At 39.4% G+C, this 18,381-nt stretch overlaps 2 protein-coding genes across 3 annotated transcripts; one reads left to right on the forward strand and one right to left on the reverse strand.

Moving 5' to 3' along the window:
- The first annotated feature begins 1,854 nt into the window (after positions 1–1,854).
- On the forward strand, positions 1,855–5,235 carry LOC149829092 (transcription factor bHLH79-like). 2 transcript variants are annotated; one of them, XM_090017278.1, is made up of 6 exons: positions 1,855–2,245; positions 3,123–3,338; positions 3,776–3,841; positions 3,985–4,053; positions 4,144–4,216; positions 4,793–5,235. In XM_090017278.1, the coding sequence occupies exons 1-5, from the start codon at positions 1,910–1,912 to the stop codon at positions 4,195–4,197; spliced, it is 741 nt and encodes a 246-aa protein (XP_089873404.1). In that variant the 5' UTR covers positions 1,855–1,909; the 3' UTR covers positions 4,198–4,216; positions 4,793–5,235. The 2 variants fall into 2 exon arrangements, with proteins under 2 accessions (XP_089873404.1, XP_089873405.1); XM_090017279.1 differs by lacking the exon at positions 3,985–4,053.
- Positions 5,236–9,867: 4,632 nt separating this feature from the next.
- Positions 9,868–17,171, reverse strand: LOC149829093 (non-specific lipid transfer protein GPI-anchored 14-like). Its single transcript, XM_090017896.1, has 3 exons — positions 16,703–17,171; positions 15,590–15,694; positions 9,868–10,224 (listed from the first exon to the last, which is right to left on the reverse strand). The coding sequence occupies exons 1-3, from the start codon at positions 17,043–17,045 to the stop codon at positions 10,103–10,105; spliced, it is 570 nt and encodes a 189-aa protein (XP_089874022.1). The 5' UTR covers positions 17,046–17,171; the 3' UTR covers positions 9,868–10,102.
- Positions 17,172–18,381: the final 1,210 nt, after the last annotated feature.

Here is an 18,381-nt window from a genome sequence, read left to right on the forward strand (position 1 = left end):
ACTTTTTCAACCATGCTGTTACCAAGCGTTAAGGTTTGAGACGTGTTTCTTGGGAAACCGTTTCGAAAAAGGAAAACACTGTTTCTGAAATGTCAAAAATTTCATGGAAAACACGTTTCCCATGCTCTGAGAAACACATTTTCCATCCCACGCTGTGGGAAACATATTTTCCCTCACGTTTCCCATGCATTTCCATTTCATGGGATATATATATTTTATTTTTTGTGTTATTAATTTATTATATTACTTATTCTTAAATGTTTCCCAATCATTACCCGGTTCATTTCTCAAATCGTTTTCTCTTTCTCGTTTCACATGCGCAAGGTCAGGATAGAAGGACATGGTATACCTAGGGGTGGCAATCGGGTCGGGTCGGGTGGGTGGGTGGGTGGGTGGGTTGGCGGGTCGGGTACGAGTAAACGGGTTGGCAAGCGGGTCAGGTCGGGTAAACGGGTTGGCGGGTTGGGGTTGGGTAAAAGGGTTGACCCGTCCGCCTAACCCATTTATTAAACGGGTCAGCCGGGTTGGCGGGTTGGCATACCCCTAACATGAACCCGATCCGTTTAATAAATGAGTTAGGCGGGTCAACCCGTTTACAACACAAACCCATTTAAGCCAAATCCGAACCCGGCTAAGAAGCGGGTTGGCGGGTCGTGTCAGATTTTGCCACCCCTAGGTATACCTCATATATTTCTTTCTTTAAAAATGATATACATGAGGACACGAGTCAGAGTAAATTGAAGTATCCCTGTAACGTAGCACCTAGATCCGACACACACCACCATCACTTGCTCGTTTGTAGGGATGGCAGTGGATCAGGGCAGAGGAGGGAACCAAGGTCTCTACCCCTGCCCCATCTCAAAATTCTGCTCTCCATCTCTGTGCGGGTTTTAATTTTAACCTTCATCCTCCTTTCATGTCCTTCATTCTCCATCCAAACGGGGTGAGGCGAGGCAGGACCCCGTTTCTCTTCGGTCCACTGCCATCCCTAAAGAGTATTTTAGCATTTTACTAACGGAGATCGAGGATGGGGTGGGGCTGGGCGGGAGAAAACGTAAGTCCATCCCCGCATGGATTTTGATTTTAACCTCCATCCCCGGTCCAAACCAAACTAGGCGAGGCGGGGCGGGGCCCCATTTTCCTCTGGTCCACTGTTACCTCTACTCGCTGCATTGCTCGGTGGCAAAAGGGATTCCATCCTTTGACATAGTCAATCCTAACCATCCAGCTGAAGCATCTGGACAGCTAAGATCAGTCCACATAAATGTAAAAATGAGGACGCATCCTAACTATTGATGGACGGTTAGAATTGGATACAGAATTGTAATTGCTTGGTGTTTTTTTTTTTTTTAATTTATAACCCGAAAAAACTGCACCCGACACTAAAACTTGATCGTGCCTGCCATACCCTTAAAACTCAGAGGCTAGGACCCCTGCCCGCAGGGCCTATGCTATATTCGCTCGGTGGCTGGTAGTGGTAGTGAACTGAGGATCACTACACTTGGTCCCCGTACGGCCCCGTCTTCCCCGATACATCCCTTTCCAAACGAATCATTCTCATCCCTCCGTATCTCTCATTTCGTCTTTCTCGTTGCCACCGAACCGAAAACCGAAGCTCCTGTACGAATCAAACCTGCCCATATAAACGCATTCTGACGCCATCTTCTGGTGAGTCCCACCAATGCTTATCTCTGCATTAAATCCTCAAATCCCTTCTTTCGTCTCTTGTTGGGATTCATTGAAATGATGTACACTGTTTCTTGTTTTTTTCTTCGATCTTCTGGGATACCCATCAGCTTCATTGAGGAGAAGCGATCTATTAATTGGTGATCTTGAGTCCAGAGGATGAGCAGCAGCGGATTTGGGGTTCGTGGGTGCTTCTGAATTTGGGGATGTGGGGTGATCCACAATGGATCCTGCGCCGTTGATTGCTCAATCTAACGCTTCGATTGCGTCAATGTGGTCGATTTCGCGCTTGAATGGGGGCGGTGGAGGGGACAATGTGGGGTTTCTGCAAAGTGGTGGGAGCAAACAGCAGCTTGTTAGTCGATTTGAGCTGAATTTGGGAGTTGGGTATGTGGGCATGATCGGAAATTGTGGTGCATCTGTTGATGATTCGTCGGCGATGACCGAGCAGAGTGGTGGTGAAGCTCCCATTTGCAGATGCAATGCTGAGAAGAATCGAAGAGCTGTGATGGAAGATGAGTCCTTCGAGCACATTACGAATAGCAGCCCTGGTAACAAGGTTTGTCAGCTTCAATTCTCGGTTTTGTTTTTTCTTTCATTTTTCACGTTTATCTTGCTGCTTGTTCTAAGCAATTTTTTTTCTTGTGAGAATTGATTTTATTATTATGAATCCTATTGCAGTAGAACTTGTTTTCATTTTTGTGAGAATTGATTTCATTATTATGAATCTTATTGCAGTAGAACTTGTTTCCTTTTTGTGAGGATTGATTTCATTATTGTGATTCTAAGGATCTTATTGCGGTAATTTTCATGTATCTTTCCTTCTTGCAGAGGGTGATGATGAACCTTTAATCCAGAAAATTTGGATAAGTTTGATCCTGCGTGTTAGTGTATAACGCAGTTTCCTAACGTATCCTGCTTGTCTGGATATGTCTATGGTGGTCGCCCACTTATCCTAAAAACTGGGATAATTTGGGATATTGAACCTTGCTCCACAATGCAATATCTCACTTACTCCAGCTTTCTGTGCAGATGGGTGCATCTCAATGCATTGCTAGCCTTTTGCTTCATTATGCCTACCTGAATATTTAGCTGGCGGTCTATGAAAACAATTGTTACAAGTAATTTTTAGTTTTGTTGATTCATAAGTGTTGAAATTAAATTTGGATTGATGATGTAGGTTTAAGATTGGCTTAGATTACTTCAGTCGGCCTAGATTACTTGTCACCTTGAGTAACTTTGTTCTTCTCCATCGTGCAACTCCACGGCCCGACTTGGGATTCAGCTGGGTTCTGACCTTGGTCACATGCATCATGGAGTTGGGATTAGGTTGAACCCACAGGCACTGGCACGATGCTGGAGTCCAAGTGAAGTCTTTTAAGCTTTTATTCCATTCATCTCATGGTTCCTTTTTTTCCTTTAATTCATGTGTTTAGCAGATTGAGTTCAATGGTAAACGCCCCAAAGGGACAGGACGAGGAGAGAAAAATGGTGATGTGAGAGTCGAAGCTGAAACAAGTCCTATGGTAAACAGTAAGCAGACGGAACAAAGTGTTCAACCAGTTCAACCAGTTGAGGCACCGAAGCAGGACTATATCCCTGTGAGAGCAAGAAGAGGACAAGCTACTGATAGCCATAGCTTGGCAGAAAGAGTAAGGATTTTGCTTCAACAGTTGTTAAATCCCTTACCAAGCCCCATCCCCATCTACTTATCTTTTGCTGGTGGATGCAAAGTTCCTTTTCTTTCTTTCAAGGAAGAAATAGCCTGTTAAAGCTGAAGCGATAAGTAATGAGGCACTGCCATTAGAATGCACAGAATATGTCTACATAAAACTCACATCTGTGTTGTTTTCCCAAACCAATAAATACACCAGCTTTTTTTAAGGGATTGTAAATCTGATGTGGATATTGTAAGTGATAGCTGCAATTTGTTTAGACTTTGGCTTCCATTATTGATTAGTATTTGTTGGTTTGCATGTGAATCGATCTCTTTGCAATTGATTGTAGATTACCATGTATAGATGTTCCACATATGCTGATTCTAAATTTATTTTACATTGTGATGAATACGGCCATCTATGTTGTGCAGTCTAGGAGAGAGAAGATAAGCGAGCGTATGAAAATTCTGCAAGATTTGGTCCCGGGATGCAATAAGGTGACAACTAAGCTCAGCTTTCCTTGTTATTTATTGTGTATATTCTTCTCTTTTCTTTTATATGTTTTTTGGGATGTGGGGTTTGATTGTCTGGTAGAGGGAACCAGGAAATCATTCAGGAGGTTGTATTTTTGCTTTGGCAGGTAATTGGCAAGGCTATGGTCCTTGATGAAATTATTAATTACATACAGTCATTGCAGTGTCAAGTTGAGGTATTACCCCTTTGTTCATCCAAGGGCTGTTTGGATTATTGCTCTTTTTTTAGCCTGATCCATGTTGACCAGTATTTGTATGTTCCACAGTTTCTATCAATGAAGCTGGAAGCAGTGAATTCAAGGATGAGCTCAAAGCATTGAAGCATTTCCCGCAAAAGATGTGAGCTTAAAGAATCTATACTGAACTACCTTGGTCTATTATTGGTGTTTGTTTCAAAGAAATAATTCTCAAAGCCATTTCCTGAAGAACTCATAAGATTGTGCAAAACTGCAAAGCATATCTATCTTTCCTCTAAATCGTTTGCTACCCTGCATCTTTAATTCACATGTTTGGATCTTTCTTCTCATGCTACAATCCGAACATGCTCGTGTGCCAGTCTTCCTATTATAGGTTTTGCAAACAGACCTACGCTACTGCAGCTGATGTAAGATATTGAAGCTGCATAAGTTTGCCTGCTCAAAGTGATGAGCAATCCGATTACCTATTTACAAATGCCAGACCTTTAAAGATAAATAGATTCTACCTATTTCAAGTCATAATAGGCATTTTTTGCAGAAGTGCATAATTAGGGTCTGTTTGCTGTGAGTGGAATGAACCTCTGCATGGTTGTCCATCTTTTTATGCATATTTGTCCTGAAAAAGTATTATTTAATTCTTGTATTTGGATCCTTCTTTTTACAGAAGCTATCCAAGTTGACCAAGTTCAATGCTTAATACTAGTTTTATACTTTTCAGCTTGGTGTTCAGGAATTTGAGCCATTGGGTGTTGCAGTCAGCTCACAGGCAGCACAAGACTATGGCCCAGGATCTCCCTAAGAATGGCTGCACATGCAAGTTGATGGTGGATTTGAAAGAGGAACTTGATTATCCAAATGTGAGGCATTATATGACTCATATTCTAAGCAAATAGTATAAATTAGTGTTTTAGGGGATCCGCTTTAATTATGATTTAATCTTCTTCTTAGTGTTTTAGGGGATCCGCTTTAATTATGATTTAATCTTCTTCTTAGTGTTTAGGGGATCTGCTTCAATCATGAGTTAGTCTTCTATTTTATTGTGCTTCAAGTATGAAGCTGTGTTTCTGTTCACATAATACTACGTCAAACAATTTCCATTGGTTAAACGTGTAAATCCTTCGAAAAACAAATAATGCGCATATTGAGCCCTTCAGCCTTCAAGTTTTCTTTTCTTGTGTGTTGGAAATCCATTTTCCCTCCTAAGCTTGAAATTGGCTAGGAAACTTCATAAATTTAAGAATAGCGAGTGTTGAAGGGCAACACAAAATTTTATATATATATTATCAAGGAAAACACCAGGTCAGGTGGTGGGAGCAAGAAGAGATTGATGCTCTGCCATATAGCCCACACCCATGCAGTTAAAACCCCTCGGCTGCCCTCCTCTTGCACACTTAGGAGACTCCTCCTTCAGCCCTAAGGGAAGGTAAGCGCAGCCCAAGTATCGAACCCTTGAGGTCGTTCAACTTGAACACCTTAAGGCGACCCACCTAGCCCTCATGGGCAATTTAAGACTGTATATTTGTGATTTTAACAATAGCTAGTGTAGAATGACAAGCTTAAAGTTCAAGTCTGCGTGCACATTTGTGTGTGTTTTATGCTGGGTTTGAATTAGCTCTGATACCGAATGAGTCCAGTTCTGAGTCGGTTGGGTGGGGCCACACCTTACAAAGAACATATTTGATGGGTAGAAATGGCTGTTTCCGATGAGTTTGTATATATATTATATAGTAAAAGTGGTAGCTGTGCAATCATACTGGCTGTCCATCGCGGCCTTTATGGATGGCCAGTGCAAAAAATGCTAAAAAAACTTGCTAAAAAGTGAGTTTTTCTGATTTTTAGGCTTTAGCATGCTTTTAGAGTTTTACCTTTTAAGTGTTTTACCGACTGCTAAAGTTCTCAGCAGAACTGAGACCTAAAAAAGAAAAAAAAATGCTGTTTTCAGCATTTTTTTGCGCTGGCCATCCATCAAGGCTGTCATGGACGGCCAGTATGATTGCGCTGGTAGTAGTGCACCTACCACCATCTCTCTCTCTCTCTCTCTCTCTCTCTCACACACACACACACACACACATATACTCTCTCTCTCAAACCTGCATATGCAAAAACAACGAATGTTTTACCATATGTAACTTTTGAGGTCATTCTAAACTGCCCCAAAGGGTTTGGCGCATAGGGATGGGGCTTAGGCCGCTAGACAGGCAGTCTATATTCAAATCCCATGGGCTTCACCCCTTTGCGCAAGCCCATGCATGGTGTCCCTATGAGGGCAAGAGGTGCACCCACTGAGTTTTATGCTACCAAGACCACAATCATAAGTATGGCCGGCTAAGTCCATGGTGACTAGGTCTCTTCTCCACGTCATAACTCATACAAGTCATTGTAAACCGATCTATGGGTCCACAAAGTTTCTCACCTAGCTCACTCTCATATTCTAGGTCTACTAGAAGGAATGTGATCTGCTCATCCCTATCCTCCTGCCCTACTTCCATATGCTTTGCGAGATCTCTTTCTTGTAGTTCACGATATATATATATATATATATATATATATATATATATATATATATATATATATATATATATATATATAAACCAATTTGGTGCTAAACCGTGTGCTAAATGGGTTTTCCAGCTTCTCCAGTGCTTTTTATGTGGTTCTGGCCTTATAAATGTGTTGGGCATTGTTGATTTACTAAGAATCCACACCTGGATCATGTGTTTTCGATGAAAAAAAATGATGTTTGGAGCCTCAAAATTTTACAAAGATTTTGAACAGTTGATTTTTTGAACTTTATAAAAACCCTCCCATGTGTTGGAATTAAACACTTCAAGAGTTTGATCCCTATAAAATCAAGTACATAGATCACTACTGTTAGAATTTAAAAATAAAATGAAAAAAGCCCAAAAAACTTATTTAGCATGCGATTTAGCACCAAATGGGTTTAGCACCCACCCATTACTATATATATATATATATATATATATATATATATATATATATATATAGAGAGAGAGAGAGAGAGAGAGAGAGAGAGAGAGAGAGGAATGAAAGCATTCTCCATGAAAACTGTCTCAAACCTACAGAATGAAAAATTTTCATGTTTTTTTTCAAAATTCTAACCATATAGATGCATTCAGCATGATTGATTTACTAAAAATCAACACTTGGATCATGAGTTTTGGATAGAAAAAATGGTATTTGGAACCTCAAAAATTTATGAAAATTGTGCGCCGGTGATTTTTGAAACTTATAAAAACTTATCCATGCATCGGAATCAAATGCTCCAAGAACTGATTCCTATAAAACAAGCATATACATCACATCTTAATTTTGAAAAAACACAAAAAAATCCAATAAAACATCCATTTGGGAGGGTTTGAAGGGTTTTCCATTGGAGACGTCCTCAAAATCCTATATATATATATAGAAAAATGAAAACCTACTCACTAAAAAACATGCCAAACCTACCCAATGAAAAAAATTTATTGTTTTTTTTTTATTTTGATCATACAAGTGTTTTCAGCATGGTTGATTTACTAAAAATCAACACTTCGATCATCAATGTTGGATAAAAAAAATGGTATTTGGAGCTTCAAAAATTTATAAAAATTGTACATCATTGATTTTTGAAACTTATAAAAACCTATCCATGCATCGGAATCAAATGTTTCAAGAACTGATTCCTATAAAAACAAGCATGTAAGTAGATCAAAATTTTGAAAAAGAATACCAAAAATCCAATAAAACATGTAACCTACCCACTAAGAAACATTTTGTCAGATTTTTTGTGTTTTTTTGAAATTTTGATCTTACAGACGTGATCCATGTGTTTGTTTTTATAGGAATCAGGTCTTGAAGCATTTGATTCCAATGTATAGATAGGTTTTTATAAGATTTTAAAAATCAATGGCCTACAATTTTCACAAATGTTTTAAGCTCCAAATACTATTTTTACCTTTCAAAATGAAGTGTCAATTTCTAGTAAATCAATCATGCTGAACACATCTATAAGGTCAGAATTTAAAAAAAAAACACAAAAAATCTGATAAAATGTTTCTTAGTGGATAGGTTGTAGGTTTTCTACTTGGTAGGTTTTCATGATATAGACCCTCCAACTAAAAGAAGGTCCACAATCTATAACCAATGATAATTGACAGTGTTCCTTCTCTAATAATCGAGTTTTTCAGCCATCAGACTTTACATATTCGATTTTTGTCGTGCATTTATTGAGCGACATTTTTTGGATTATAAATTTTCAATGTTTAGATGCGTTTTTTAAAGCACTAAAAATCAAGAGCCCACAATACTTTGTATTGTAAAGTTTTGACGCGATTGTGGGCCATGGATTTTTTATGTTTCGAAAAACATGCCTATATGTCATAAAGTCTTTGTATAAAACATATTTCTTACTAAGTAAATTATAAAGAATAAATATATGAGTTCTGATAGATGAGATTCTAAAGTATTGGAGAAAGAAAGCCATTTGATCGTTGTAGATTTTGGACCTTCTTTTAGTTGGTCAATCTCCTCTTTTATATATATATATATATATATATATATATATATATATTCAAAAATCAAAAGCCATAAAAATACTAAGATCTTATGATTAAAATTTCAGAATTACTGTTGAAAAAATAAGATTAAAGGGTTCCTACCAAATCAATCATGTTGAATTCATCTATGGTCTCAAATATGATAAAAATTACATCAAACAAAAAGAGATCTCACAAGGGGTATGGCATTATGGTACGAAGAAAGGGATAAGTGTATCCCCATTTCCTAGTAGACTCCCACCTGATTGCATTGTGTACTTGGTACAATCATCCAAGCCTGGCTACTTAAAATAACAATGGGCGTGTATGTGTATGTACGTACTCACAGGATTTATGTCAGATGAACACAAACACGAATGCAGATTTGATACGATACGAGACACAAAAACACAATTTTTGTGAAAACTAGGACACAAGGGCATGCATATTTTTTGTGTTTAATTTATATATATTTTGATATTTTAATATATCTATTATTGAGTAACATTGTTAAAAGAGTTTTTTAGATCATGAAACAATATTCATAGAATGTCCATGTGTTTTATGTGTCCCACAGACACACAGGACCCTATAAAGTTGCTCCTGCCACAGATCACAAGGCATCTCTTCCAAGGTGGTACGGAAACTCACACACATACACATGCATGCACACTTGTGTACACACACATAAGGGTGTCGATGGGTCGGGTTTGACCTGGATAACCCGTACCAAACCCTATAGGCTATAGGGTTAGGGTTTGATGATAAAGAAGGGGGTCCTATTACAAAATGGGTCCAATCCAAAAGGTCCGATTAGTATATGAAGCTGAGTATGGTTTGTGAAATTTCATATCAGTCCAGGGTCCAACCCCAGTTCCAATTAAGACCCGTGAATTTTCAGTATAAAAAATATTATTTTACCAAGTATGGGCCAGGTTTGGTTCATGTAATCCTGACAAGACCCGAGTATGGCTTTTTATGGCAGATCAGATCGGACCTGGGTCCAGACCCAGTAGCCACACACTTCAAAGTCAGATCCGGGTTTTGACTCACTTGGGTCAGAACAGTTTCGACCGGTTGACACCCCTACACACAGAGGATCAAACTCTGATTGATTGGATCAAGTGAAATATTACCAACATGAACTAAGCTTCAATTTGAAACATATTGAAAAGATCATGTGTCATAATACCTAGATCCACAGACTTTAACGCATTTATATATGGCTGATTCACACAGTAAAGAGAGGACAAGCAACTTTACATGCAGGCATAAATACTATTGCTTTACTTTTTTTCTTGTTTTTTTTTCTAAACAGGATACCTGTATTTTATTGCAAGAACCATATTTACTTTATGGTTGATTCACATTCTAGCTAGAACAAGGGAAGTAAAAAATATTTCATTACCAGATTAAATTCAATAAGAACCTCAATCCATCAATTTGTTATTGATTTAGAATTCAGTGAGGCAGTTTACTCGTTTCTTGGTCTTTCAATTCCAAATGGACATGGTGATAAACAATGAGAACCAGCCCCACAGTAGCACAAGGCATCCACCTCCCAATCTGCCTCCACTTTGGTCACTCCAACCGCTCGTCCCTCCGCCTTTTGGCGCTGAAAATAAAAAGAGAACTTTCATGCTCATCTTTATATATTATATTTTTAATATATATATATATATATATATATATATAGGGAGAGAGAGAGAGAGAGAGAGAGATTTTAAAAAAAGTGCCTAATGCATGACCAATTTATATTTAGTTGCTTTGGTTTTCAAATATTCAAAATAAATCCCCAGCTTTTCCAAAAAATACTCAGATGAGTATGTGTTACTTTTTTAAAATACTTATTTTGCTCTTAACTGTAGCTACAAAAATAAGGTGATATAAAAGGGTTAATGTTTAATTGCTACCTCCTAGGTAAAGAACCATTTAGTAAAAAACAGTAATATTTTTTATATTTTTTTGCACACCTGACCCTATAGATGTTGGTAGAAATCAGTGCTTGGATCATGTTATTCCAACATGTAAGTAAGATTTTGCAGAGATTGAAAAATCAATTGCCTACAATATACCAAAATTTCAATCCTCTAAAATCATATTTTTACGTTGAAAAAGTAAGATCCAAGAGTGGATTCCTACTATATATTTCGACTTTGTTGAATACATCCATGAGGTTTGATTTAGTCAAAACAAATTCTCGCAATGAGTTCCAACTAGGGGGTTCCATACCCACGAGGGTATCAATTTCCCCCCTACAAAAGTGTCATTGAATATAAGGGAAGAAAAAGGTTAACAGTGTCAATTTAAAGGGTTAACTAGAGTTAGGTGATAAGAAAAGTAACGGAAGCAGTCATTGAACAATTTCTTTAGAAGGCAGTCTTCATCTTAAATATTTGCCACTGAGGTGGCTAAACATAAATTATGTCATAATTTCAAATCACATATTCCACCATGTGATTTAGAATCACATGAGAGTCACTTCAAATGTGATTTCAAAGCACATTCAGTTTCTTATTTGCTGAGATTCCAAATCACATGTTTGATTATATGTGCAAATGAGATCCATTCCCTCATTTGCATGAGATTTCGAATCTCATGTTTGGTTAGCAATGCAAATGAGATTAATTTTCTCATTTGCATGGGATTCCAAATCTCATTCGAGTGCAACCAAACGTAAATGTCATGCCCGTTTCTCACTCAATAAAGTGAGGTCCCCTAACATCTCCACAACATATGAAGCAATTTGGTAGTTACTATTATGTCCTACTTTCTCACATGATAAATATATGGAATTCAAGTAGTAGGGCCTTTAGAAAACAAAACTCCCTTGCACAATTCAAAAGAATCATATCAATGGAATCGTGTCAAAAGCAAGCAGGAGCATTCTTTCTGGTTCTAGATCAGATCTGCACTTGTTTCACAGAGAAAAATGGTCATTTTTTTTCCTACGAGCATGTTTGGAAGTGGAAAAAAGATAGAAAAAATGAGAATGAAAAAGGTAAAGTTTGTCAATTACTCCAAACGAGAAAAACATGAAAAATAATTCTAGAAGTCTAAGAGAGTGTTTGTTTCATACCCTTTCCTATGAAAAGAAGGCCTTTTTTTAACAAATAGCTCCGTGACAAATATGTGATGTGAGCCACATAATAAATGCAAAAGAGAATCTTTTCCTGTGAAAATCACTGAACACCTTCCCCTGCAAAGAAGCACTTTCCTTTCTGGGACTCCCTTTAAAGGAAAAGTGGCTTTCCTTGGGTTGGGATGTAACAAACACCCATAAATTTTCCATCACTAGAGATGGAAAAAATTAATTTTATGTGACCATATCTCTCTCTCTCTTTCTCTTTGATTCTATTTTCAGGTCACACACAAAAAAAATCATATGAAAACGCATACATAACTTTTTTTTCACAACAATTTTTCTTCCAAATTGGGGACTCCTTTGTTTCATGCAACTTTGCAATTCTTTTCTTTTCTTATCCAATGTAATGTCAATGAAACAAACATCAAATCATCATGGTAGAAAAGTGCATGCAAGTGAGGCCCTAGTTTTTTCTAAACACCTATCACTTTTCATGAGTAAATCTTTCCATACCTCCCTCCTATGAAAGCATTCTTACATAAAAGCTGAGTTGTAGGATCTTTTAGAAATCTGTGCCCCTTCCCATGAAAGGTCTTTCCCTTACATAAGAATGAAATAAGTGCTAATTGAACAATTCATTTTGGTAAGAGTTTGGATCTTTTCATGCCATGGTTGATTAAAAAAAAATACCATCAATATGCAGGCCCTGCCATTTTTGCACACCCCCCCCCCCCCAAAGGCAGTGGTATCCTAAGATAATCCCACTGATTGCAGGAGCTTCTAGAATACCACAAATTTTTTTTTTTGAAAGGCAAGTTAGGGTTAGGCAGACCGCCAACAGTTATTATTAAACATACCACTAGGGGTGGCAATCGGGTCGGGTTGGCGGGTTGGTGTGTCAGCATACCTCAACCCGAACCCGAACCGTTTATTAAACGGGTCGGTTGTGGCAAACACGAACCCGACCCATTTAATAAATGGGTAACCCGACACGACCCGCCAACCCATTTAATAAATGGGTTGGGTCGGGTAAACGGGTTTTCAGGTTTGCGGGTCAGGTTGTCAGGTCGGGTTGGCGGGTTGACGGATCGGGTTGGCAGGTAGGCAGGTTGGCGGGTCGGGTTGATGGGTTGACGGGTCGGGTTGGCGGGTTGACCCACCCGCCTAACCCGTTTATTAAATGGGTCAGCCGGGTTGGCGGGTTGGCATACCCCCAACCCGAACCCGACCTGTTTAATAAATGGGTTACGCGGGTCGACCCGTTTATTAAACGGGTTGGCTTAAGCCCAACCCGAACCCGCCTAAGAGGCGGGTTGGCGGGTCGGGTTGGCGGGTCGTGTCAGAAATTGCCACCCCTACATACCACTGGGTTTTGAACCTGCAACGTCCCACCACAAGGAAAAGTGCACTGACAGCTCCTACCAACCACGCGAAGCCTGTGAAAGGCACATCCCTTGAAACAAACGGGCCCACTTGCCTGATTTTCCACCTCAACCACCCACCATGGTGGTTTGGTGAGATGGGTTTGTACCAAGAGAGACAAGGGCTCGTGAATGGCGGACCCATGAACCAGGAGAAGGATTTGTTTTTTGTTTCAAGGATATTTATATGTTCTGTCTTCTTAGGGGTGGCTCAATAATTCTGTTCCACAAGGACCTTTGTCTTCTAGAAAGAATTTCATTGGAGACCTATACTTTGCTTTATATTTCCAGAAAAAAAAACTATGTTTTGTGAAATGACATTTCAAGACCCAACTTTTTGATGAATTGCTAAACAAGGACCTTTGTCGAATTAACAAAATTGTTGGACTGCTCCTATCATATGATATGCAAAACTCACTTTTTCAAAGCGAGGTTAAAAATGATATTTTGTGTGATCTTAACCATGAAACTAACTTCAGCTTTATTTCTTCAAAAAAAAAAAAGACTATGAAATTAACTTCAGGCCCTTATTTGATTGTTTTGCTCAAAAGTTGGGTCCTCAAATGTCGTTTCATTAGAAATGATATTTCACATGCATCTTAACTAGGGGTGTCAACCGGTTGGGTTTGATCCAGACCCAGGTGGAATCAGACCTAGCCCCGATTTTTTAGTATGGTATCGAGTCTGGATCCGAGTCTAATCGAACCCACCATAAGAGAAACCATACCCGGACCCAATAAAAATTACATGAACCAGACCCGAGCCATACCCAATAAAATAATATTTTGTATCATTTTTATATTGAAAATTTGTAGGTCTTACTTGGAACTCGGGTTAAGCCTGGGTCTAGTATAAAATTTCAAAAACTATACCCAGATCCATGTATTAATTGGACCTTCGAATCTGGACCCGGGTCTTAACCAGGTCTTCTTATTTATCACCATACCCGAAGCCTATAGGGTTTGGTACGGGTCTAGTCCCGGTAAACCCGACCCGTTGATACCCTTAATCTTAACCATAAAATTAACTTCAGTTATCCATTGAAAAATAAGGTCTTGAAATGTCATTTCAGAAAAAGTGGACCTGTTTCTGGAATATCATGAAAAGGACGTATTAGTAAATGAAAATTTTCCAAAAAATATAAAGCATTTTTATATGGATCTCAGGCGCCTCACACACCTTTTGACCCATACACAATGATTATTAGAGATATGTACCTTTCCAGCATTAGTGACCAATATTTAAAATGGGAAAATAACATCAACCTTCTTCTCATAAAAAAATGGAAAGCTTTAATTTTTTACTGTTTTATTGGCAAAATATCAGCTAAAAGGTATAACTAAAATTTAAAAAACTTTGGAAAGAATTGAAAATTAGAAAACTTAATCTTTGCCAATATTTAATTATATCTCACGCTTTTTTTTTTCAAAGAAATACAGATATTTGTGACAGTGCCTTCCAGTCTTCCAGCAGTAATTTAAAGCGCCATCATGGGATTAAGAAAGGATTACTATTACTGTTTCTGCTATTACTACTACTAATAGCTCAAAAAGAAAAACACTAAACATTAACGAAACACAAAGTGATAATCAGGTGTTCCCACAACTCCTGAAACTAACAATTACATGCCAAAGAAACATAAATAGTGAGGAAAAACAATGATTTTTCAATATATGTAGTTGATTTTTAGTTTTTCATATAAATCAAGATGAGAGATGTTTTTTTTTTAATTTATAACCCGAAGAAACTGCACCTGGCATGAAGACCTGTTCGCTCTGGGTTAGCCTGTTATACCTACGTCGTCATGCTGGCAGTGTAAAACTCTGAGACTAGGACCTCTGCCCTTGGGGCTTACGCTACATGTTGGCTTGCGCAAAGAGGTAATGCCCATGAGAATCGAACCTTGACTGCCTGTCTAGTAGCCAAGGCCCCCACCCCACTACGCCAACCCCCTTGAGGGCTACATAAGAGACGTTGAAATCATGGTTACAAGAAGCTTCTTAAAGCCTCATAAACTGGCTTCAAAAGTATGAAACCACAAGCTTCTTTCATGCTTCTGAAACCTTCTCAGAAAAGCCCTTACATGAAAAATAGAAGGTTTGCTTCTCTCAATATCAAAATAAAACTTCTTTGGCACTGCAAAAGTCTCTCTCATGTAAAAACAATTTCACCATGTTTCTTGAAATTATATTGTTATTATAAGATATAGGTATCCTTAAATTACATATGTTAAGGAAAGAAGACAAATTTTAATTATATATATTATTATGTCACTTTTTGCTAAATTCCATTATAGCTTGCTTCTCCTTATGCTTCCTAAACATGAAATTTCTTAAAAGACTCACTTCTTTCTTGACATGTCACGAGTTGCATTTTGAACCCACTTTTTACTCTGGTAACTATGGTTAAAACTGTATCCTTACCTTAAGATCAGGATTTCAGAGTTAGCAAAACAGGAAAAAACAACAACTTACAGGGCGTTGCTGGAGAAGCTGAGACAGGTGAGCTGCTGTTGGTGCTATTGCCAAATTGCTGGAAAATCTTGGCATCCGGGGAATCAGCTGGTATATTCAAAAGAGCTGCAGAAAGGATGTCCATGATATCATGACAAGAGGAGCATAAAAGGTGTTTTATTTTTTATGATGAGGAACCCTAGCTGAAGAAAGGAAAACTTCGAGTGGAACCCCACAACCACTCTGACTTACATGGCCTACCTCTGAAAACTAAGAACACACCTGTGCACCAGTGGGGTTTGATCCGGTGCCTTCATCTCAGCACTGTCACAAACAACCACCCCGCTGGCCATCCAGGCGATTCCCGCTATGGTAGGCAGGCTATATGTTTCATATAACAATCAGTGTGATATCTTCCAATGTGATCGTTATCTTTAGAAGCAGATGCACATCCTGCCGAAAAAGCGACAGTAGGTGACTAGGGGAAGACAGAAACAGGCGGGAGGAAGAAGAGGGAGATTGCAGTGCTAGTTCACATGAAACTCGCTAGACCGAGAGGAAAGTAAATCATGAGCTAGCTAGACAGAAAGGTGATTTTTAATTAAAAATGCCTTAATTGGCTTGCGATTTTGTCATAATCAAAATCAAGGCTGTCAGCCACTTTTTTGTAAGATCAAAGTTGATCGCTCGATAACTGGATCTATACAAAGATGATGTTGGGCGAGAGATGGTCAGTTTTTTGTTTTTTTTATAACCCGAAGAAACCGCACCCAGCACGAAGACCTGGTCGCGCTGGCTCAGCCTGCCATACTTATGATCATCGGGAAGCGTAAAACTCTGAACTTAGGACCCCTGCCCCAGGGCCTATGCTAAACGTTAGCTTGTGCAAAGGGGTGACACCCATGAGAATCAAACCTTGACTGTCTAACAGCCAAAGCCTCACCCCACTATGCCAACCTCCCGAGGGGCGTAGCTAGGGGGGGGGGGGGGGGGGGGGGGTTGAGGTTCGGGGGCAGCGCCCCCCCCCTAGCTCCGCCTATGAACCTCCCCTTGGGCTACAGCCCAGTTCTGCCCCCCCCCCCCCCTAGCTCCGCCTATGAACCTCCCCTTGGGGCAGGAGAGATGGTCAGTTACCTGGGCATTCGAATATATCGGCGGAGCCGGCTTTGCAGATGGTGGGGAGGCCGACGGCGAGCGTAGTATTGAAGGTGAACCCGAGATTTGGGTTGTTGCTGTCTTTGAAGAGGATGCAGAGGCACTTCTTGCTGGTGCGCATCACCTGGGCCATTCCCAAGCAGCAGTCACTGGTAGGGCTGCTAGCCTTGCCTTGCACATACCCCAAGCACGGAAACAGTGCAGTCAGCTGTGAGGTGCACTCCTGCCTTTCACTTGCTAAGTCCGCACCCACCAACCCCAATGACCATGACCAAGCCAAACCAAGCACCATCACCCAAACCCATACCTTGTTGGATGCCATGACCTTCTCTAGAGAGAGAAACGTGGGTTTGGTGCAGGCTCAGTGCTACTGCTATAGAAGACAGCTTTCTGACAACCAACCAAATGAGCAATTTAAAAAGTAGTCCTTTTGCAATGGTGGTAGTGGGGATGACCCTTATTTATGGAGCCACGTATGGCTCCATCTGCATGTATTATATTACTAGGAGTGTGGACAGAGTAAGGGGACACCAACCCATACTGTTCCTCCAGCCTAGAGTCGTGGTGAAGTCCTTAATTTTGATAAAGATGAAATTTATAGCTGAGATGAACGGCACTCAAAACCCTTAGAAATTCCAAAAAAGATCTTATCCTTTAACATCATGTCTATGTTGATCCCAGCCGTTCAACTGATGCATATGTACCGCTCACATTAGTCTTCAATTTACATCTAGTCAGACTGTAGACTAATTTAACCATTACTTGGACGACTAAGATGCCCACAAGGGATCTCCTCATCTGGTAGGGGTGGCTTAGGTGATGGGGGAGGTCACAAGTTTGAAACTCTTGGGAGGACATTCCTTGCCACAAGGTGGAACCTGAGTGTACTTGTACGTGGGCAGGGAGGAGACCTCAAAGGTTTTACCAAGTGGAGGCCAACCAATACGAGTTTGGATCTGGTGCAATATGATTGCACAAAAATTTTGTGCATTGAGCACCCCGTCACCCTCCATCAGGTCTTGGGTGCCGCACCTGGCAAGCCCTGTCCCCAAGATGGAGGGCCACAGCCAATATGCGGTTAGTGATAGAGAGTTTTTTTTCCTTGGATTATTCAAAAGAATAAAAAGTTTGGACAACTAAGATTAAAAGTACGATGGATCTCAAAACAAGCATCCAGACTTCCAGTGCAATAAATTGCACAAAAAAGTGTTGCCACCCTATTCGTTCACAGTAAGTGTGGTCCAGTTCAGATGTGGGTTCCACGAGATTTAAACTGGTTTTATAATATCTTGCTCATCTGAACTGGATACGAGTCCAACAGAGAGATGAGGGTGCACCACTAGTCCATCTTCCTCGTAAAGAAAGATCTCCAACCAGATGGGTCCCACACATTTTTCTTTTGATGATATTCATTTTCTAGATCTCTTAAATTTATTTTATTGTTAATACAAGTTGCAATTATATATTTACTTCATCTCTTAAATTTTTCTTATTCTTATTTCTTACTGGATTCCTCTTATGCTTCCTAAATGCTTTATGCATCCGATCATTGTTTGAATACTTCTTGACTTTTACTTCATGCATCGATTCTCTAAGATCAACTTCCTACCCTTTAACTATTATCTAAAAAAATAAAGAAAAAACAACAATAAAATAAT

Source organism: Nuphar pumila, chromosome 9 (genome assembly GCF_984573655.1).
Source record: "Nuphar pumila chromosome 9, dmNupPumi1.hap1.1, whole genome shotgun sequence".
NCBI classification, from domain to species: domain Eukaryota; kingdom Viridiplantae; phylum Streptophyta; class Magnoliopsida; order Nymphaeales; family Nymphaeaceae; genus Nuphar; species Nuphar pumila.

Excerpts from the sequence above, each read along its gene's own strand:
- LOC149829093 (XM_090017896.1), bottom strand. The coding sequence starts at position 17,045 with ATGGCATCCAACAAGGTATGGGTTTGGGTGATGGTGCTTGGTTTGGCT. Across the intron at positions 15,695-16,702 it reads CGATATATTCGAATGCCCAG|CTCTTTTGAATATACCAGCT; the intron begins GTAACTGACCAT and ends TCCTTTCTGCAG. Across the intron at positions 10,225-15,589 it reads AGCTTCTCCAGCAACGCCCT|CGCCAAAAGGCGGAGGGACG; the intron begins GTAAGTTGTTGT and ends TTTTATTTTCAG.
- LOC149829092 (XM_090017278.1), top strand. The coding sequence starts at position 1,910 with ATGGATCCTGCGCCGTTGATTGCTCAATCTAACGCTTCGATTGCGTCA. Across the intron at positions 3,339-3,775 it reads GCCATAGCTTGGCAGAAAGA|TCTAGGAGAGAGAAGATAAG; the intron begins GTAAGGATTTTG and ends TATGTTGTGCAG. Across the intron at positions 4,054-4,143 it reads CATTGCAGTGTCAAGTTGAG|TTTCTATCAATGAAGCTGGA; the intron begins GTATTACCCCTT and ends TATGTTCCACAG.